The sequence below is a fragment of the Choloepus didactylus genome, chromosome 6, assembly GCF_015220235.1.
Source record: "Choloepus didactylus isolate mChoDid1 chromosome 6, mChoDid1.pri, whole genome shotgun sequence".
Classification (NCBI taxonomy): Eukaryota; Metazoa; Chordata; class Mammalia; order Pilosa; family Megalonychidae; genus Choloepus; species Choloepus didactylus.
Window position 1 is genome coordinate 90,343,665 of NC_051312.1, and position 21,713 is coordinate 90,365,377.

Here is a 21,713-nt window from a genome sequence, read left to right on the forward strand (position 1 = left end):
CTGGTGGGAATGTAAAATGCTACTGTGGAAGACAGTTTGGTGGTTCCTTGGTAAACTAAATGTTGTATTGCCCTATGACCTGGTAGTTTTGCTATTCGATATATACCCAGAAGATCTGAAAGCAGGGACACGAACAGAGAATTGCACACTGATTGTTCATAGCAACATTATTCACAATTGCCAAAAGATGGAAACAATCCGAGTGTCCACCAACCAATGAATGTATACACAAAATGGGGTATATACATACATACGATGTAGTATTACTGAGAGTCATGTATGTCAACAGAAGGAAAGCTAGAGGCTTAGATATGGGATTGTATAACAGTGAACCTTGATGTGGATGTTGTTTAAGATTAATACTACAAATACAAATAAGTTATTTCATGAACTAATACAAATGTACAACACTTGTACAAAGAGTTAATAATAGACTGGTATGTGGTTGAAAAAAAAAGTACTATTGTAAGCTATGGACTATAGTTAACAATAATATCTTAATATCCTTTCATCAACAGTAACAAGTATACCACACCATTACTATGAGTCAATAATAGGGGGGAATAAAGAGTATGAGGTTGGGGGGTTTTCTTTTTTGTATGGTGTCCCCGTTTGGATGTAATATGTTCCCCAAAATGCCATATTCTTTGATGCAGTCTTGTGGGGGCAGACATAGTAATGTTGATTAGGTTGGAATCCTTTGATTGATTGCCTCCATGGAGATGTGACTCAGTCAACTTTGGGTGAGACCTTTGATTGGATGATTTCCATGGAGGTGTTGCCCTACCCATTCAGAGTGGGTCTTAATTGAATCACTGGAATCCTATTAAAGTGTTCACAGACAGAAGTTGGTGCTGCAGCCAAGGGAGACACTTTGAAGAATGCACAGGAGCTGAGAGTGGAGCTGAAACACAGCGTGGGATCAGTAGATGCCAGCCACATGCCTTCCCAGCTAACAGAGGTTTTCTGGATGCCATTGGCCTTCCTTCAGTGAAGGTATACTTGTGTTGATACCCTCATTTGGACATTTTCATGGCCCTCAGACTATAATTTTGTAACCAAATAAGCCCCCTTTGATAAAAGCCAATCCATTTCTGGTATTTTGTATAACAGCTGCATTAGCAAACCAGAACATATGGTTATCTGTTATTTTTCTTTTTGGAGCAATGAAAATGGTTTAAAACTGAGTGTGATGATTGCGCAACCAGGTGATGACACTGTGAGACATTGATTGTATACTTTCAATGGATTTTATGCTATGTGAATATGTCTCAATAAAATTTGCAGTTAAAAAAAAAAAGTTGCTGAATAGCCAAGGTTCATCAGACATTTGAGGAGACCTCTAACATGAAATAAAGAAGCCAAAGTAAATGGTCAATAATGAAATTTGGAGGAAAGAAAGAAAATAGAAAACACTAAAAAGCAAACATTAAAAAATCTAATATCTTAAGAGTTGTGGGAAGGTACTGCATCCAAAGACAGAAACAAGATGGTATAAAAATGAACATTCATCAAAAGACAAACAAAACTTAGAAAATTAAAATGATGGAATAAAGAAATTGAACAGAAGTTAGAAGGTAAAGATGAGGAAATCTCTTAGGAGAAAGAACCAAATAATAATAATAATAATAATAATAATAATAAGGCAGAACCCAGGGGAGTGAATCTCCCTGGCAACGTGGAATATGACTCCCGGGGAGGAATGTAGACCTGGCATCGTGGGACGGAGAACATCTTCTTGACCAAAAGGGGGATGTGAAAGGAAATGAAATAAGCTTCAGTGGCAGAGAGAATCCAAAAGGAGCCGAGAGGTCACTGTGGTGGGCACTCTTACGCACACCTTAGACAACCCTTTTTAGGTTCTAAAGAATTGGGGTAGCTGGTGGTAGATACCTGAAACTATCAAACTACAACCCAGAACCCATGAATCTCGAAGACAGTTGTATAAAAATGTAGCTTATGAGGGGTGACAAGGGGATTGGGAAAGCCATAAGGACCACACTCCACTTTGTCTAGTTTATGGATGGATGAGTAGAAAAATAGGGGAAGGAAACAAACAGACAAAGGTACCCAGTGTTCTTTTTTACTTCAATTGCTCTTTTTCACTCTAATTATTATTCTTGTTATTCTTCTGTGTGTGCTAATGAAGGTGTCAGGGATTGATTTGGGTGATGAATGTACAACTATGTAATGGTACTGTGAACAATCAAAAGTACGATTTGTTTTGTATGACTGCGTGGTATATGAATATATCTCAATAAAATGAAGATTAAAAAAAAAAAAAAAGACATAATGCTGAGCAAAATAAGCCAGGCACAAAAAGAGAGATATTGTATGTTACCACTAATGTGAATTCTGTGAAAAATGTACAATGTTTTATACTGTAGAATGTAGGGGACCTAGAGATACCAATTAGTGGAGGGGGAATGATAATCTAATAAGAACAGATAAACTGTGGAGGGTAATCTCAAGGTTATGGGAATGCTCAGGAATGATTATGGTTTGTAAACTTTCTTGGATATAGTAAGATCATGTTGGAAGCAATAGAGTTATTTTAGGTTTTTTTTTTCTCTTATTCCTTTGTTTTCTTAGGGGTTGTTAATTTTCTTGGGGTATGGTAGGAACATGTTGGAAGCAATGTAGTTATTTTAGATTATTTGTTTTTCTTACTCCTCTGTTTGGACATGGTTTATTAATTTTCGTGGGGTATGGTAGGAACATATTGGAAGCAAAGTAGTTATTTTAGGTTATTTGTTTTCCTTAATCCATTGCTTTGTTTGAAATGTTGTGGGGTTTTTTTTGGTTGTTGTTTGCCTGTTTGTTTTTAATTTTTTGATAAACAAAGTTAAAAAATCGAAAAAAAAATCAGTAGAAAAATGGGAGTAAAAACTAAATGACAAATAGGGTGGGATGGGGGGATGGTTTGGGTATTCTCTTTTCACTTTTATTTTTTATTCTTATTCTGATTCTTTCTGATGTAAGGAAAATGTTCAGAAATAGATTGTGGTGATGAACGCATAACTATATGATCATACTGTGAACAGTTGATTGTATACCACGGATGACTGTATGGTTTGTGAATATATTTCAATAAAACTGAATTAAAAAAAAAAAAAACACATCTAGGGAACATATTTTTGGCATATATGAAAAAAAATAATAATAATAATAATAAGGCAGAGATTGAAAATAGGAGAGAAAAGATAAGAAAATTGGAGGCATTCCTCAAATGTCTGATGATCCAACATCCAAATAACAATAAGTACAGAAAGAGAATAGAAAACAGAGAGTAGGAAATTATCCAAGTTTTAATATAAGAAGAATCCTAGCTGGAGAACCTAAGATGGAGGCTAGGAGAGACAGGGCAAAAAAACACCTCCGTGAAAAATAGTAGATAAAAGCAGAAAGTGACCCAAAACACCAGTTCCAGCAATGCACCATCTAGATAAGTTCTGCTAAATCCACAAAGACAGTGCACTTGGTGAAACCAGGAGTCTGTGTTCTGAAATGAGTGAGTAAGCCTGCTGAATATCCGGCAGCCACCCTGCGGTATGGGGAAACCATGGGTTGGCATTTGGAGATGCACTAGTTCTTTTTTAAAAAAACCAAAAGCAGCTACAGATACAACAGCAAGAACCGCACAGTGAAGCGCAGCAGGAATGTGCTATGCGAACACCTCAATATCTGGCATGGAAGAGAGCCTTTCGTTTACCTGCTGCTAATTGTCTCAGAGTGAGGAAGGCAGAGGTGAGCCAAAGGGGAAAAATAACCACGTTCCTTGCAGCCATCTTCCCGGCAGGTTGGGAACACTCCTACCTGGCACTGGCACCACAGCCCAGAGCCATGGCAAAAACCCATTGTGACAGGAAGTGTTTCCAGCAACAAGCGCACATGCCACAAAATCAGGTGTGGACAATAGCCTTTCACACACCTACAGCTAATTGTCCTGGAGCTGGGAAGGCAGAGCTGTGCGAAAAGGGGGAAATTAACACACCCCATACAGCCATTCTTACAGCAGGCTGGGAACGCACCTACATGGCCCAGCGGCCCAGAACTTCCCTTGAGGGACGGTGCACACTTGTGATGTAGCACAGCTTTCCCTCAGCAGAGGCCCTAGAAAGGCACAACTTGGAAGAGGGACCCACTCAGAAATCCCAGGGACCATACGCCAATACCAAGGACTTGTGGGTCAGTGCCAGAGACAATCTGTGGCGAGACTGAAATGAAGGTTTAGATCTTGAAACAGCCTTAAATCTCCAGAAACACCTGGGAGGTTTGATTATTAAAGCTGCCCTCCCTCCCTAACTGCTCAGACATGCCCCACATTCAGGGTGGACAGCACCAACAACACACCCAGACTTGGTGTACCGATTGGACCCCACAAGAATCAGACCCCCACACACCACAAAGACAAAGTTGGGGAGAACTGACTTGAGGGGAATAGATGACTCACAGACACCACCTGCTGGTTAGTTAGAGAAAGTGTACACCACCAAGCTGTAGATCTGACAGATTAGAGATTCGTCTTTGAATAATCCTACATATCCTAAAAGAACCCTATCAAGTAAAGCAAATGCCAAGAGGCCAAAAACAACAGAAAATTTTAAAGCATATGAAAAAACTAGATGATATGGATAACCCAAACCCAAACACCCAAATCAAAAGATCAGAGGAGACACAGTACTTGGAGCAATTAATCAAAGAACTAAAGACAAACAATGAGAGCATGGCACAGGATATAAAGGACATGAAGAAGACTCTAGAAGAGCATAAAGAAGAAATTGCAAGAGTAAATTAAAAAAAATAGATGATCTTATGGAAATAAAAGAAACTGTTGGCCAAATTAAAAAGACTCTGGATATTCACAATACAAGACTAGATGAAGCTGAACAACGTCTCAGTGTCCTAGAAGTCCACAGAACAGAAAATGAAAGAACAAAAGAAAGAACGGAGAAAAAAAATCGAAAAAATTGAAATGGATCTCGGGGATACGATAGATAAAATAAAACGTCCAAATTTAAGACTCATTGGTGTCCCAGAAGGGAAAGAGAAGGGGAAAGGTCTAGAAAGAGTATTCAAAGAAATTGTTGGGGAAAACTTCCCCAACCTTCTACACAATATAAATACACAAAGCATAAATGCCCAGCCAACTCCAAATAGAATAAATCCAAATAAACCCACTCTGAGACATATTCTGATCAGACTCTCAAATACTGAAGAGAAGGAGCAAGTTCTGAAAGCAGCAAGAGAAAAGCAATTCACCACATACAAAAGAAACAACATAAGACTAACTAGTTGACTACTCAGCGGCTACCATGGATGCAAGAAGGCAGTGGCATGACATATTTAAAATTCTGAGAGAGAAAAATTTCCAACCAAGAATACTTTATCCAGCAAAGCTCTCCTTCAAATTTTAGGGAGAGTTTAAATTTTTCATAGACAAACAAATGCTGAGAGATTTTGCTGATAAAAGACCTGCCCTACTTCAGATACTCAAGGGATCCCTACCAACAGAGAAACAAAGAAAGAAGAGAGAGATATGGAAAAAGGTTCAGTAGTAAAGAGATTCAATATTGCTTCATTAAAAGACAATAAGAAAGAAAGGGGAAAAAATATATCTGACAAACATAAACCAAAGGATAGGATGGCTGATTCAGGAAATGCCTTCTCAGTAATAACACTGAATGTAAATGGATTAAATTCCCCAATTAAAAGATATAGATTGGCAGAATGGATCAAAAAAATATCCATTAGTTGTCTTTTTCTTACTCCCTTGTTATGGTTTGTTTGAAATGTTTTTTTATTGTGTATCTTTAAAAAAAATTTTTTTTATATAGTTAATTAAAAAAAAAAAAAAACAATGAAAAAATATGCAGAGCTCTCTTGAACAGCTGGTGAAGAATGCAGGGGTGTTGGGCTTCCCCACCTGGATGGCTGCTGATGTGCTCACACTTGTAGGGGACTGGTGGTTTGATGGGTTGAGCCCTCTACCACAGGACTTACCCTTGGGAAGACTGTTGCTGCAAAGGAGAGGCTAGGCCTGCCTGTAATTGTGCCTTAGAGCCTCCTCCTGAATGCCTCTTTGTTGCTCAGATGTGGCCCTGTCTCTCTAGCTAAGCCAATTTGTCAGGTGAAATCACTGCCCTCCCCTCTACGTGGGATCTGACACCCAGGGGAGTAAATCTCCCTGGCAATGTGGAATATGATTCCTGGGGAGGAATCTAGACCTGGCATCGTGGGGTGGAGAACATCTTCTTGACCAAAAAGGGAATGTGAAACAAAATGAAATAAGCTTCAGTGGCAGAGAGATTCCAAAAGGAGCCAAGAGGTCACTCTGGTGGACACTCTTACTCACAATGTAAACAACCCTTTCTAGGCTCTAATGAATTGGAATAGCTAGCAGTAAATACCTGAAACTATCAAACTACAACCCAGAACCCATGAATCTTGTAGACGACTGTATAAAAATGTGATTGGGAAAGCCATATGGACCACACTCCCCTTTGTCCAGTGTATGGATGGATGAGTAGAAAAATGGGGGGAAAGAAAAAAAAGCACCCAGTGTTCTTTTTTTTTTGCTTTAATTGTTCTTTTTCACTTTAATTTTTATTCTTATTATTTTTGTATATGTGGTAATGAAAATGTCAAAAATTAATTTTGGTGATGAATGCACAACTGTATAATGGTACTGTAAACAATTGAATGTACACTTTGTTTTGTATAACTGCATGGTATGTGAATATATCTCAATAAAAATGAATTAAAAAAAAAATCCTAGTATTTGGAAGATTTTCATATTGAAAGAGCCCATTGTGTGCCCAGCTCAATGAATTTTAAAAGCCTACACTGAGGCACATCATTGGGAATAAAGAGATTCTAAAAGCTTACAGATGAATTAAAAAAACTTACAAATGAGAAAATCATAACATCTGACTACTTAAAGGCAACACTAAAGCTAGAAAGAAATGGAATAATGCCTTCAAAATACTGGGAAGAAATTATTTCTGTATTCTAGGTCTATGTATTAAACCAAACCATCAATAAAATGTCTGGATAGGTAAAAAGACTTTTCAAACATAAAGGTCCTTAAAAAATCCACCCATGCACCTTTCCTAGGAAGCTCCTGTACCAGGTGCTCTATTAATACAAGGGAATACACCAATTAAAAGAACACATCATTCAAGGAAAACAAGGGGTCCAACATAGCAGAGAAGCAAAGGGATTTTGGATGAGAAGGAAAAGCCTAGATCAGTTCTTAAACTGACCCAGAGAATAGTAGGACATAGGGCTCCAGGAAAGCACAATGAAGCTAATAAATTACCTGATGTGTTTGTATTGAGAGAGAATTTTAAAAAAAACAACAACAACAAAAAAAACCTACCTATTGTAAGCTACGGACTATAGTTAACAGTAATATCTTAGCATCCTTTCATCAATATTCCACACCATTACTATGGGTCAATAATAGGGGGGTAATAAAGGGTTTGGGATGTTTTGGGTTTTCTTTTTTTATGTCTGTTATTTTTCTTTTTGGAGCAATGCAAATGGCTTAAAATTGAATGTGATGATTGCACAACTAGGTGATGACACTGTGAGACATTGACTCAGGGAGCTGGGAAATGAATTAGTGGGAAGTACATAAATAAATTTAGCAAATGAAGAAACTAGGTGGTTTTTAATGAGTGAGAAACAGAAGTTTAAAAGAAAAAATATATCAACATTATACATTATATGGTTCAGATCAAAATAATAATTACAGAATTATAGTAGTTTAACCCTGCATGTTGAATTAACCAAAAATTCTGGTGTTGACCATTGAGAGAATGGGAGAAAGAAGTGCAGGAATTTGGGGAAGAGGTGGGGAAGCAATTTAGAAAGCTAAATTGTCATCTTCCCCAGTAGAATGTCAGTAGATCAGGTTTAAATCCAAAGAATCGAGAAAGAGTAGTATAAGGATATTAATTAGAAATATTGAGAGTACCAGGGGGAAAAAAGCAGCTTAAAGTGTTGAAAATGATTGGTTCTGGTGTCTAGGAATTGAAGTAGAGCTAAAGTTTTTTAGCTAATAACATGTAAACTAATGCTTTTACTGTCAGCTTTGTAGAACAGTTTAAACCATGCACATGTATTACTTTAATTAAAAATATTAATTTTTAAGTGTGCTTTTCATGGTTCACTTTATCCAAAACCTTTATATAAATAAATTAAAATAGTTTAATACAACTAAAACTGTTTAGTTAAATTTAATTAATTTAATTTAAAACAATTCAGAGAATATTTATTGAACTAGAGACAGACATGTAAGTATATGATTGTAAAACAACATAATGTGATTCCATGCCTTCTAATGATGAATAAATATTGCTAAATTTCATGAAGGTACTAACAGTTCTGGCTTGAGGAAGCCTTCAGAGAAGATAAAGGATTTGCATTGGGCCTCAAAGGAGGAAAGAAATTTGAATAGTAGATTAAATGCCAACTGTAGCCAGTGTTGTCAGGGCCCACTATGACTGGAAAAGTAGATGTGTTTAGGAAAGAAGTCTTGTACAGCTGTGGGAGGCTGTGTTGACTTCTGTCTTTCCTAGACATTTCTATTAGTCATTTTTTCCTGAGGATTTACTCCTCCCTGCCATATCACCCAGACATACTTAATTTTAGTATTGACTTGAGCATGCTGGATTAGATCCTTGTTCTCTCTATGCTGGCATCCTGCCTTTTAAACTTTTGGTCTAATTTAGAGAACGATAAGGAAAGGGAAAAGAAAATTTTGGTTTCACCTGGCCAAATGTGAATTCCTGAGTATAAAGGTAGAAACACCCTTCCTTTACCTCACAGGCAGTTGGATAGGACTGTTATCATTTTTGAGTTCTTGAAATTGAAGATTTTCACAGTTTGAACATAAATTCTTAGACCCCTTGAGAGTAATATAGAACACATAATTTTTTCTAAGAAATGTAATAATTTCATAAGTAACATATTTACACCTCTGTTATTTTTCAAAAATGCTTTTCAGAAGTAATTGGGCAAGTAAATGGGATGTGAGTGTGTGTGTTTGTGTGTGTGTGTGTAACATCCTCCAAATGTAAGTTTTTGTGCTTTGGATTTGTTTTGTTTTATATTGTTGGGTCCATAAGAGGAAAGACTGGCTTAGAACTAAATAGCAGAGCTAAACCATATGTTTTATTCCAAATTAGGAACAGGTGAATGTTGTTAAAATCTAGCAAGCGCTTACAAAAGCTTTAGACTCAAGTTTGTTTTAAAGGCAGGTGGTTATATGTACAATAAAACGCAGTCACCAGCACACCGGCTTATTGATACATACATGATTAATCTCCTTGGATAAAAACAAGGAGTTAATAAATCATTGCACATAGCTATAAAGATGTTTAGGCTTGAAAGCCTAGCCTGTAAGAGCAAATGTGGAGCCTGAAGGAAATTTATGAAGCATAGATCCTTTTAGCTTTACTTAACAGCTAACATCTGACTGACCCAGAGGGACCATGGAAATTTATTGCTGGGCCATTCAAATATTTAAGCTGTTGTGTGATGTAGAACAGGTAAAGATTAGCCCAATAACAAATATGAGGCTGTAAAATAAAATGAGATTTCGATGACTTGTAAGTACTTGTCAGAGGTCAGCTCCAAATGACTGGTCAGAAATGGGAAAAACTTGTTGATAATTAAAGCAGATTGATTATGACAACCTAGATGTTTGCATTGATTGCTATCAGATCAATGATACTTGGAGTTTCCTCCATCTGTGAAGTCTATACTTAAACAGAATGACATAGGGACCTCTGAACTGTCTTTCTGTGCTCTGAAATTGGGTAAGATGATCAGCTGACATGATTCCCTTTGCAATTTCATAATTGAAATGTCTTTCTCATGTACATTCTGAATATACGGAATTCCAACATGGCATATTTGTTCTAGAAAACTAACTTTAGCTAACTTATGTATGTAATTTTTAGCTTTGACATCCAGAAAGCAGCTAAAAGTCTAAAGACTTCATGATAGATGACCTAAAATTAACTTGTAAAAACTTAAGTAGCCAACAGATATATGGACACAGCTATGAAAAATTAAGTGAAATTAAGTGGATTTTTGAAAAACTTGTGGATTTATTTCTAAATATTTTATCTGCCTTCATTTATTTAAGCACATAAGTTGAGTTATTAAATTCCTAAAGTAATAATGTATGTATTAAGACTTATAAGTTATACTTTGGATTTTAATGAGAACTGTAGTTATTGGTAATGACACTTTGCCTTTTTAGACTTAGCACTAAATCCAAAATATTGTCATAAAAGCTGGATTTTCTGGTTTTCAAATCGGTTCATGAATTTGATAATAGTTTCATTCATGAACATCTGACTTGTGGGGTAAAGAAATCCCACACATTTTTAGAGAAATCTTGAGTAAAATGATATTTACAAAATAATACAAATATAGGAGGTTATTACTAGACAGGGAACATGGTATAGAATAAAAATCATAAGCTTTAGAGTCAGACAACCTTAGGTTGGAATTCTAGCTCCACCACCTATCCATACATTGACCCCTTTCTTCGTTCCAGAAATAAATATGTTCCAGATGCTAGCTCTAGGAACTGGTGATTAAAATAGTAATAAATTAGACATAGTCTCACATATCACATTCTTATGCAAGATCAAAGCAATAAACAAGCAATTACAATACAGTGTGAGAAGTACTTGTGTTAGGGAATGTACAGAATTCTGCAAGAACACACAGAACAGCAATACCTAATCCAAATGGGGACTGGGGACATGAGATAGATTGGGATTGGTAGCTGTTAGGAAAGATTTGGTGACCATGGGCACTTTAATGTTATTTGCACCTTTTCTGACAGTTATAAATAATATTGCCTATCGGACAATTGCTAGGATTGTATAGATAATGAATAAGTGTGGTACTTGATGCATAATAGATAATAGATGTACATGCAATCCAGCAGTAAAATAATTGTTGTTATGCTGTTTTGACAGTGCTCACTGGTTCTTTCACTCTAGTGGTAGAGGTCTCTACCTCCTATTAATCCACACAAGTACCATTCCATAACTTGGGATTCCCTCCCCCACCAAAGTATTTTTTCTTTTGAAGAAAAATTCAAACCAGTTTCTAAAAGAGCTGATTTTCTAGGTGTATTGATGCTAAGAAAGAATGAATGATGAAGATGTTTCTGAAACTTAAAATCTTTCTTTTTGATTGCTAAATGTATTGGGGGGGTGGTTTCTAATTTGCAGGGCTTTATGTCACTTAAGTATTTGTTGTTCACACATTTATTTAATAATTTATTTACAGGCATTTGATGAATACCCACTGTGGATAAGATTCAGCTTAAGGCCCCTGTCCTTAAAAAGTTCAAATTCTAATAGGGGAAGTAAGACATTCGTATAAACAACTAAAACATGGGGTAGAAAATGAATGTTACATGAGAAGGCATTGTGATTTTAGAAGGCAACAAAATGAATAAAATATGGTATCTTCCTTTGAGGTAGTTACAGATAAGAATATGTGTATTTGGGGAAATAGGTCATGACCATAACTGTGCTGTGTCTTAGATTTTCTTATTTAATTCTCACAGCAATCTGAAAGATTGGTAATATTAAAGCCATTTCAGAGATTTGGAATCAGAAGTTCTGAGTACTGTACCCAAATTCATATTACAAGTAAATAGCAAATTTGGGATCTGAACCTCTGGCTATCTGATTCCAACACCTTAATTTATTACATTTAAATCCTCCTTTTGGTCTTTTCCTCCTACTCCCACCCCCCAAATAAGTAATAAATAATTTTGACATATAGGATTGAGCACCTATTATATTCCCATAACTATATAAAAAGGTGACTATAGACAATATACCATTATGATGTATTTAAACAAACCTATATTATATGCTTACGTTGTGAAGGGCAGTCTTTAGAAATTTAAATGATGAATATTTCTTCTTTCAAATTCATGTTCCAAATGGAAATATTGTTTGTCATTATTAGGTACAGTAGATTTATGCACTTTGCATACTTGTTGTAGGGTATTTTTGGAGAGGTTTTTTTTTTTGGTGAGAGGTGTGTGTGTGTGTGTGTATGTGTGTGTGTGTAACATTTATAGGTTTTGTGGGAAATAGGTGCTCTTAAAGCCAGGTGAGTGCAAGTTGGCTGTTAATGTTATGGAATGTGGTTTTGGTTTACTTGGCAGAATTATTATTATTATTATTATTATTTACAAAATTGTCTATTTAAAAAAACATGGTTTATATACTTTCATTTTGTTCTGCTCACTGAAATTTGCCTATAGATTATTTTCAACAGTTACAAAAGAGGTGTGGAAAAACTGGAAGGTTCCTACGAGGAAATTGATATTGAGTTCTTTAACAATTTCCATAACCCAACAACTTAACAAGTAAAAAGGATAGGGATTATTTTTTTTTAACTTTCTTCTGAAATTCTCCTTTTAGTACAGCTCTGTCCAAAGAATCATATTTGATATTAGCAAAGAGAATAATCTCATATAAATCTTTTTACATGATTTCTCCTTTAAAAACTTAGGGTGGCGTCTTATTACCTGTCATATCAAATTAAATCTCTTTTGACTGGCATAAATGATCTTCCTTTATATATTCTCTCTCCTTTCTTCCCCCAAAGAAGAAGAAAAAATCATTCCTTTTCTTATTCTCATATAAGGACTTTTGTTGCCCTCTGTCTATTAATCATCTGCACATTGTCATTTTTTGTTCGCTGTCCTCTGATCTAGTATCTCTCTCTTCACTTCCCTCCTAGATCTTTCCTATGTGCTTTTTGAAACCCCTCTTCAATTTTTATAATACATGCTATGTCTTCAACTTGTTCACTATATAACTGTGGTATAAAACTTGTAAATACAACTGCTAGACATAAGTAGAATAACTGGCTCCCCTAAGAATATCATTTACCCTGGAGCCTTCTCAAGAGAAGGCCGTTCTGGGTCTCCTACCTCCCATATCTCTGGGTACAGAGGAGGCGACAGTGTCTTTTCTTCCTAATGCCAGTTCCAAAGCATATCTCAGTGACCTCTGCCTAAAGTTTTTGACACCTGGAGTGGATCATTTTTTAATACATGATGAAATTGTTTTCAGTGACAATCATGAAATTAAATGAATAGTAATAATAGCCAGAAAACAAAAGCAGAAAATTTTCTTTTATTGAACTTTCTATATGCCAGTTAAAAAAACAAACAGGATATTAGAGCATGAAAAAGAAAAAAATAATAGATTAATATTTGACTACTTTAATGTATTTAAAAAAATACCTACATATTGGTCTATCACAGTCATAAATAATATTGTAGCTTCTGTTTTCATGCTGTTATGGATTGAATTGTGTCCCCCAAAAAGATATGTTGCAGTCCTAATCCCAGTACCTAAGGTCATTACAAATGGAATTAGACAAGTTAGAATCAGACCATACTGGAGTAGTAGGGTGGGCCTTTAATCCAGCATGACTTTTATTCTTATAAGAAGAGGAAACTTGGACACAGACAGACATAAGGAGCACTGATGATGTGATAAGAGACTGAGTGGCTATTATTTTGTCTTTCATTTCTTTTCGATTACATTTTTACTATAGGAAATTTTAAGCATATGCAAAACTAGGGAAAATACTATAACAAACCCTATGTACCCAGCTTTAATAATTATGAACAGTTGTTTATCTTATCTGTACCCCTTCCCTGCTCTTCATCCCAGTGGATTATTTTTAAGTAAATCCCAGATATCATGATATCATAACATTTTGTTCATGAATACTTTAATATCTATCTCTAGATAATTCAATTTTTTAAAATCTATTAGGCTGCCTTAAATCAGTCTGGCAGTGATATGGAAAATTAACTGGCATTGCTAATGCTAGTTAGGAAGCTGTTGAAGTAATTAAGAATACATTTCCACTATGTATGTTTGTTGCCCAGTTTCTGTTTGGCTGATCTAGTGGTGGGAGATCTTTTGGGTTTTGAATAATTCTGCAGTGGAATCAGTCTTCATGTAACTTCTACCTGTTAACTTTGGTTCTCCCTGTTTGAACCCATGCAGAGCAAACCCAGTTCTTTTCCTGCCGAAAGTCCTTCATTTGTTGTCCCTGAGACTTCTACCCTCCAGGCTAAATACCTCCGGTTCCTTTGAGCATTCCTCTCAAAAATGTGCTTCCCATTCCCCTATATCATCCTCGTTGTGCTTCTTGAAGAACTCAGAAGCCGTGCAACGAATACTGAATTTATAACCAAAGACCTAATACTGAGGTCATGTCTCCTCTACTTACTAAGCAAGTGACTGAGGCGAGTCAGTTTCTTTTAAATAACAATAACGTTGGCCCACTTTACTTCACTGTGTTCTTTTTACAGTCAAAGGAAATTATTACGAAACTTCTCTGTAAACATAACCTGTACATAAGATTCCAATTATTTATCTGTATGCTTGTAAAAAACATCAATGCCCAGAACTTGGTATAATCTGACCCAGTTCCAAGTAGTTGGATCCAGCATGTTCCTGAATTAGCTACTCTGCTTCTATTAATACAGTCTGGAATAACGTTAGCTGTTTTTGGTAGTCATATCATAATTCTTTACTCATATTGAGATTGCTGTGTTCTAAAGAGCTCCAACTTTTTATATACATAATCTCTTTATTGTTTTCTAATTGGTTGTCACCAATTCACTGATTGTAGAATCAGTGAATTTTTTAAACAGATAAGTATTTGAAAACTAATTTAGTATTGGCCATTTTAATTGCCTTTTATGTAAGAATGTAATAATAGCAAATATATAGTTCTTCTTCCAGTTATTTATTACTCTCCTCTTATGCATCCTATTTTGTGGTGTTAAGGACATTTTTCTATTTATACTTGAATGACCACATTCTTACCTAAACTCACAGTTTGCTAATGTCATTCTCTATATTGAAATAAAATTACATGTCCTTGTTTGTTTTTTACTGCTTTAATTAAATACAAAGCTGTATCTTTTTTATGGGGGTATGAAGCATTTGGTGTTTGTTTAGTAGAAAATAAATACAGTTTGTGACCTTGCTTACTCCCTAGTGTCTATAATTTTACAGCACAACGAATTTACATTTTGGACACTATGTAACCAGCTTCACTTGAGAATTTAATATCAAGCTGTTAAATTCTATTTCTTTTCTTTAATTTTTCCTAGAAAACAATATTCTCTAAATTAAAAGGCAATTAAAAGACTATTAAAATTAAAAATTTCCCATAATGATCACCTATTTATTTCAGTATTGTTATTTCATTTTTGAGAGTAATTTTTATATTATAAAACTAAGGAAGTTGAAGTTTTCTTCTTGACTCTTAAGTTATGATTGATCTCTTTGTAGAGAAGTCTGTTTCAGAGGATAAAACTTAAGTTTAGTCTTGAGAACCAGAAAAAAAGAATGACTAGAATGTAAGAAATACTATAACTTTTTCTTCTTTATTTGCAGGGGTGAGGTAAAGGAAATAGTGAGGGAAACATATTCCCTAAAATAACTCATCACCTTTATGAATATCCACAGATTTTATGCCTTTCTTGCTTCAGTGAGATTAACAGGGAAAGTCTTATAAGAGTTCTATGGCATGGGCACATTGCCTTGCAGAATTAGCATCCAAATAGCAACCTCAGCCAATAAATGAATTTTTGAACAGTTGTGTTTTTTTTGGGCTTTTTTGTTTTTGTTTTCGTTGTTGTTTTGGCTTATATTGGTGCTGTTGATTCAACTATGCACCTTAAAATAAACAAATCTTATATATTGCTTCAAATCTGATTTTCTTTTCATCTTTACCCTCCTCTTCCGTTTAATAGAAGTTGGGATTCAAGTCTAAGATACTACTGGAAAAAAAATATTCTAGGATCTTAATCTTAAAATGACAAGCTTATGAAAATGTGGCCCCAACTCCTTATGGCTGGTAGACCACTTTCTTACACATTAGTCCCTAATTGCATAACCTATTCAGTGTTTCCTTTGAAAGAAAGCAGTGATTGTTCTGATTTGACTAATATAATGAAGGTGAAGGTATTAAAATAATAGGTTACAATGACTAAAACTAAGTGATTTAGTCTAATTCTTCAGGTGTTTATACTGTTTCTAAGAAACTTCAGTTTTTGTCAACAACTTGGAGATTGTTTTTCCTCAGTTTTGGAAAGCTTCTGATCTTTCTTTACCTTTCTTAGGTTTCCACTGTATCCAAAAGGAGGGGAGAAGTTGCAATTTGATTACGGTGTCTATCTTTTGAACAAAAATATAGCACAGGTAAGTAACACCTCATCACTCCTCTCCTACTTCCTACATACAACCTATTTTCTTGGATTGCTAAGAATAACCCCTTTTCTTTGTAAACAAATGCTGCAGTCAATGCAGTCAACCCTTTTATTTAACCAATTAGACTGACAGTACAAAAATCTTTTTTGGCCATGATCTTCTTCTGTGTCATTATGATGACTACAGAAAAACAGTGGGTCCAAGTTTGGAATCATCTTGCTAAACTCAGAAGTCCTTTTCTGTGTTGTTATTTTCTGTATATTATATTTGAATCTGTGGGCCTTATAACATCTTGCCTCCGAAGGTTGACTGGTAACAGGTTTCTTCCCACACACCTAAACTCTGAGGCCACTCCTATGAATTCATTTTGCTTTGGGAGTTGTTTATGGAGTGAAAGTTCAGTGCCTTTGGCAAGTCCTTAATGACCTCCTCACCTTTTATTATCCAGGGCCCAAAAGAAAAGACCAAATATGGTCTGGTCCTTCCAACTCGTCTTGGATATAGTGGTTCTCTTACCAGCACACCAGTGAGGATCTCACTTAAGTAATATCACAGAAAGAATATCAGATGCTTGGGCTTGCATCTTTATGAAAGAAATATGTAGCATTTTTTTAGCATAATTGGATTTACTTCAAGAAAGTAGACATTTCATAAATTTTCTAGTTGTAAAGGAAGACCAACTTCAGCGCTTTGTTTTTATTTGGATATCTTTCCAGTACGAATATCACATGAATGAGTATTCAAGGTTTTGCTGTTATTTAAATATATTATCAGCTGTATCCCAAGACCTTTCAGTTTTAGAGAAGAAAGGTTTGTGACACTTAAGTTTTTATTAGCCCATGTTACCTTTTATCCATATGAATCTAAAAACTCACTGAACAATTCCCTTGCTCATGCCTAATAGATTTAGAATTATTCCTCCATATGGTTTCATCTTTGCATTTCTTCCTCTCTGGCAACCTCAGTTTAATGTTGTTGTTGTTGTTGTTGTTGTTTAATTTTGGTTTTATTAAGATTCTTACCCAGTTCTAAGACCCGATCAGATTTCTAGTTTGCAGTCCTCAGTTGGTTGCTTCGTAACTTCACACTCATTGTTCTCTCAGTTATACTGCTTTTATGTTATTTCCACTCCAGCTCATGTTCCTCCCAACAGGCAAGTAGCCCCGCTCACAGTCTCTGGCCCATGACTCAGCTTTCCATGTGCCATTATGCCCACAACTGATACTTTCTATTCCTCCATTTTGGCAGATAAGTATTTCAACTTAAGAAATAGAACTCTTAATTTCAAGGCTGCCTAGCACACATTCTATTGATCTGAGTTGTGTCACATTATGGAAAAGGCAGTGCTTTGACAGAACTGATCAAGAAGTGCCCAGACTAAGAGACTAATAAGGAAGAAGTTTAACAAATTAGAGACACAGTGATGACAGCCAGTGTGGGAAAGAACATAGGATACTAGGGATACAGAGTCTAGGAGTCAGAATATCAATAAAATTGCGTCATTTGGTAGAACTAAGTTTTGATCTGAGTTCAGAAGTTCTTCTCCCTGGCCTTCTCTATGTCTTGCTCTGGGAATGTAGCCCCTAAGATCAGAAGGCTGTTGGAAGCTTCCTGGTAAAACCTGCTCTTGTTTAAGGCTGAGGCTGAAATGCCTGGATTTTCTCATAAATCCCGCTTCAGAAACACACGCGCGCGCGCGCGCACACACACACACACACACACACACACACACACACACACACACACACACACACACACACACACACACCTTACTTCTCCACGGCCCAATAGGAATGCCAGAGGAGGTGCTAAGAGTAGTGCAAGCTGCTTTGAGAGCAAGACCAAGATGGAGGCTATGTACAGTGGAAAATTTAGGAAAGTTCAGCCCTCACAACAGACTCTCAGCACCAGCACATGTTAGGTCCCCACTTTGGAACACTTCTGTAGTGACCTAGGAGGAAAGGAGGCACTGACTTTATTCTTAACTGAATCAAGACCACAAGTATGCTGGACTTGATTTATTCATCTGTTTAAGAAATGGATTACTTTTAATAATTTTACACTACTTTTGAAAATTGAGAGATTACGTGTATGTGTTTGTATGGAGGAGGGTGGCGGTTGGGTGATATAACTACTCTAAATCCATAGGGAGCAAGCGTCTTGCTGTTTGGTGTTCTTTCATCACTGTTGTAGCAATTTTAAAAGGAGGGGACAATAAACTTCTTATAAACAAATGTTCTTAGGTTTCATTGTTCATTCAGGGAGCTTCTTTTGAGCATTTAGAAAGAAACTTAAAAGATTTGTGACCTTTAACTTTCCTTCACTTCAGCTCTGTCTATTCCATCACTTGCTATTTCTTGGAATGTTTCATTTTTGTCTCTGACCTTACTACCATCACTTTTTCACATTTGATTTGTAACACCTCAAAGAATCATTAATGTTGTGGATCCTAATCAGGTATTATATTGAATAAGATAATTCTAACTTTTGAAGATGTACTTTTATATACATGTATATTAATACATGTTGTCAAAGGGGAGTTTGTCTTTCCCAGCCAGTCTCATTTACACCACATCTCTGGAGATGTGAACAAATCGTACTATTAAAATGACCCCACCTCAGTAATTTATAAGCCATGTTAGTGGAGGTGGATGAAAGCATTGGCATGTGTTAAAGTGCCAAAGAAAAAGGAGTGAAGTCATTTAATACTGCATCCATAACTTGGTGGAGGATTTGAATAGTCAATAGGACCTTTCATCACAACCAGAAGTAGTAGTAAAATCACTTTTTTGGTGGAGGAAATGACAGAATTTAGTAATATTTGTTACTTCAGTACTTGGAATCAGTCCAGCCCAAGTTTAAAAGCACAAGCTTAGAAAGACAGGCCTTCAAGAGAAATCCTCAAGTGTTGTTTGAAGAGCTGAGAGGATTGGTAAGGCCTCCTTGCCCTCTTCCTGTCACTGCTGTCTAAAGGTGTGTGTGTGTGCTGGATTGGGTATCGAAAGTGAATACAGCAAAATACCTCATTTTTAGCACCATGTACTAATGTTTGTCAAGTACCAAACCCCTTAGCTGGAAATTGCCTTCCTTGTTGGTCAGCATGTAGCACTACAGGAATGGACCTGTCAAAATTCAGGTGCAGTGTAATTAACATTGATTTAAAAGACCAGTTCCTGCCATAATTGTCAGTAAGTTTTTAAGGACTATGTAAGAATTTGTGTAGAGCACAGTAGTTTGCTTCTAGTTGCTAGAGTGTAAAAAGTAGTAAAAAAAAATTTTTTTTTAATACTTTTACCTTAAATTTGTGGAGAACTTTACATTTTGTAAAATACCCACATATATATCCATTTGATCCATGCCATCACCCTATAAAGTAGAAAGGTAAGATAATGTTAAGCAAATTTGAAGTCAGTATGATTTTTGATATCTGTCATCCCAGTGTGGCATCACATAATCTGACAAGTTTGGCAGAGATTTCCTTATTTCTATATACTTGATTGCTCTATATATTTCTATCCTAAAAGTGCACAGAATCAAAGAAGTCAGCATTCCCACATAGAAAAGGATCTTTAGACAAAGTTCCTTGAAAGCAAAGACAATAACTATTTTGCACATCATGATATTTCCATATCAAGCACAATGCCCGAAACATTGAAAGTTCTCAAGAGATGTTTAATAACTGAACGAGTAGTGATATAGCCCCATCACAGAAGTCAAGAAGCTGAGATCCAGAAAAGGTAAGTGACTTGCTTTAAATTGATTAGTTTGTTTAATAAGTATTTTTGAGTATCTACAGTGTACTAAACGCAGAGTTAGGTGCAAGGAAGGGATAGAGCAGTGAACAAGGCACACAAGATCCCTGCTTTATTAACCGTATAATCTAATGGGAAGACACAGACAATAAACAAATAATAAAATAATTTTAGAGTGTTTTAAGTGATATGGTATAAATTAATAAAGTGATGTGATAGAAAATAACTGGAGAGGGTCCTAGTTAGATCAAGTAGTCAAATGAAGCCTTTTTGAGGAATTGACTGTTTAGCTAAGACATTAATGATGACAGGGAACCAGCCATTCAAAGAGTTAGGAAGCAATACGTTGCCTAAGTCAAGGAGAATAGCAAATGCAAAGCCCTGGGTTAAGAAAGGGCTTGCTGTGTTCAAGTACAGATTGGAGGCTAATGTGGTCAAAATATAGTAATTTAGGATAGGGTAGCTACAATATATGACCTTAGAGGCCATAGTAAAGAGTTTGAATTTTATTCTAAATTCAGAAGGAAAGTTTGAATGTTTTAAGCAGGGAAGTGGCACGTTTTGATTTGTTTTATCAAAGATCTCTCTAGCTGCTCCATAGAGAATGCATTGTAGGAAATGAAAATAGCAGCAAGGTTATCAGTTAGAAGGCTGTTTCAGAAGATCAGAAGAGAGCTGATGGTGGCTTAGACCAGGATAATAGAGAATAGAGATGGAGAGAAGTGAACAGCTTTGAAATATATTATGGAAGATATTCACTGTCAGAACTTGCTAATAGATTGAAGGAGAGTGAGGGAATAAGAATAACCAAGGACAACTCCTAGGTTTTGTGCTTGAGCAACTAGATGGATCATAGTGCCATTTATTGCGATGGGGAAAGGGCTGGGCGATAGTAATGGGGGAAACAAAAGTTCTGTTTTGGAATTGTTGAGTTTGAGTTTCCTTTTTAGAAATCCAGACATAGCCATTGAGTAGGCAACAGGATATATGGATCTGGAGCTCAAGGTTAGAAGGTCAGTACTGGGGATATAAATTTGGTTGTCATCAATATGAAGATGATACTTAAAGCCATGGAACCAGATAAGATCAATCAGGGAAATCTGATGAGATCAATCAGATAAGAATGCAGAGCTGAAGAGAGACAGATAGACACACACACACTGGGATTTAGCCCTGGGAAATCACATTTGGAAGTTGGTTGGAGGAGGAGTGTTCTAGTTTGTTAGTGCTGCCAGAATGCAAAACACCAGGGATGGATTGGCTTTTATAAAAGAGGGTTTATTTAGTTACATAGTTACAGTCTTAAGGTCATAAAGTGTCCAAGGTAACACATCAGCAATCAGGTACCTTCACTGGAGGATGGCCAGTGGCATCTGGAAAACCTCTGTTAGCTGGGAAGGCACATGGCTGGCGTCTGCTCCAAGTACTGGTTTCAAAATGACGTTCCTCTCTAGGCCACAGCTTCTCTTCAAAATGTCACTCTCAGTTGCTCTTGGAGCATTTGTCCTCTCTTAGCTTCTCTGGAGCAATAGTCTGCTTTCGACAGCCATCTTCAAACTGTCTCTCATCTGCAGTGCCTCTCTCAGCTCCTATGCGTTCTTCAAAGTGTCCCTCTTGGCTGTAGCAAGCTCGCTTCTTCTGCCTGAGCTTGTATGTG

General features: G+C 36.2%; 1 protein-coding gene across 2 annotated transcripts in view; it reads left to right on the forward strand.

Annotated features, from left to right (window-relative positions):
- UVRAG (UV radiation resistance associated) overlaps window positions 1-21,713 on the forward strand; it is a 421,213-nt gene that overhangs the window by 320,482 nt on the left and 79,018 nt on the right. For both annotated transcript variants that reach the window (XM_037840712.1, XM_037840711.1), the window contains exon 13: window positions 16,217-16,295. In XM_037840712.1, coding sequence (XP_037696640.1) covers window positions 16,217-16,295 — 79 coding nt within the window. The remainder of the gene's footprint in view (window positions 1-16,216; window positions 16,296-21,713) is intronic.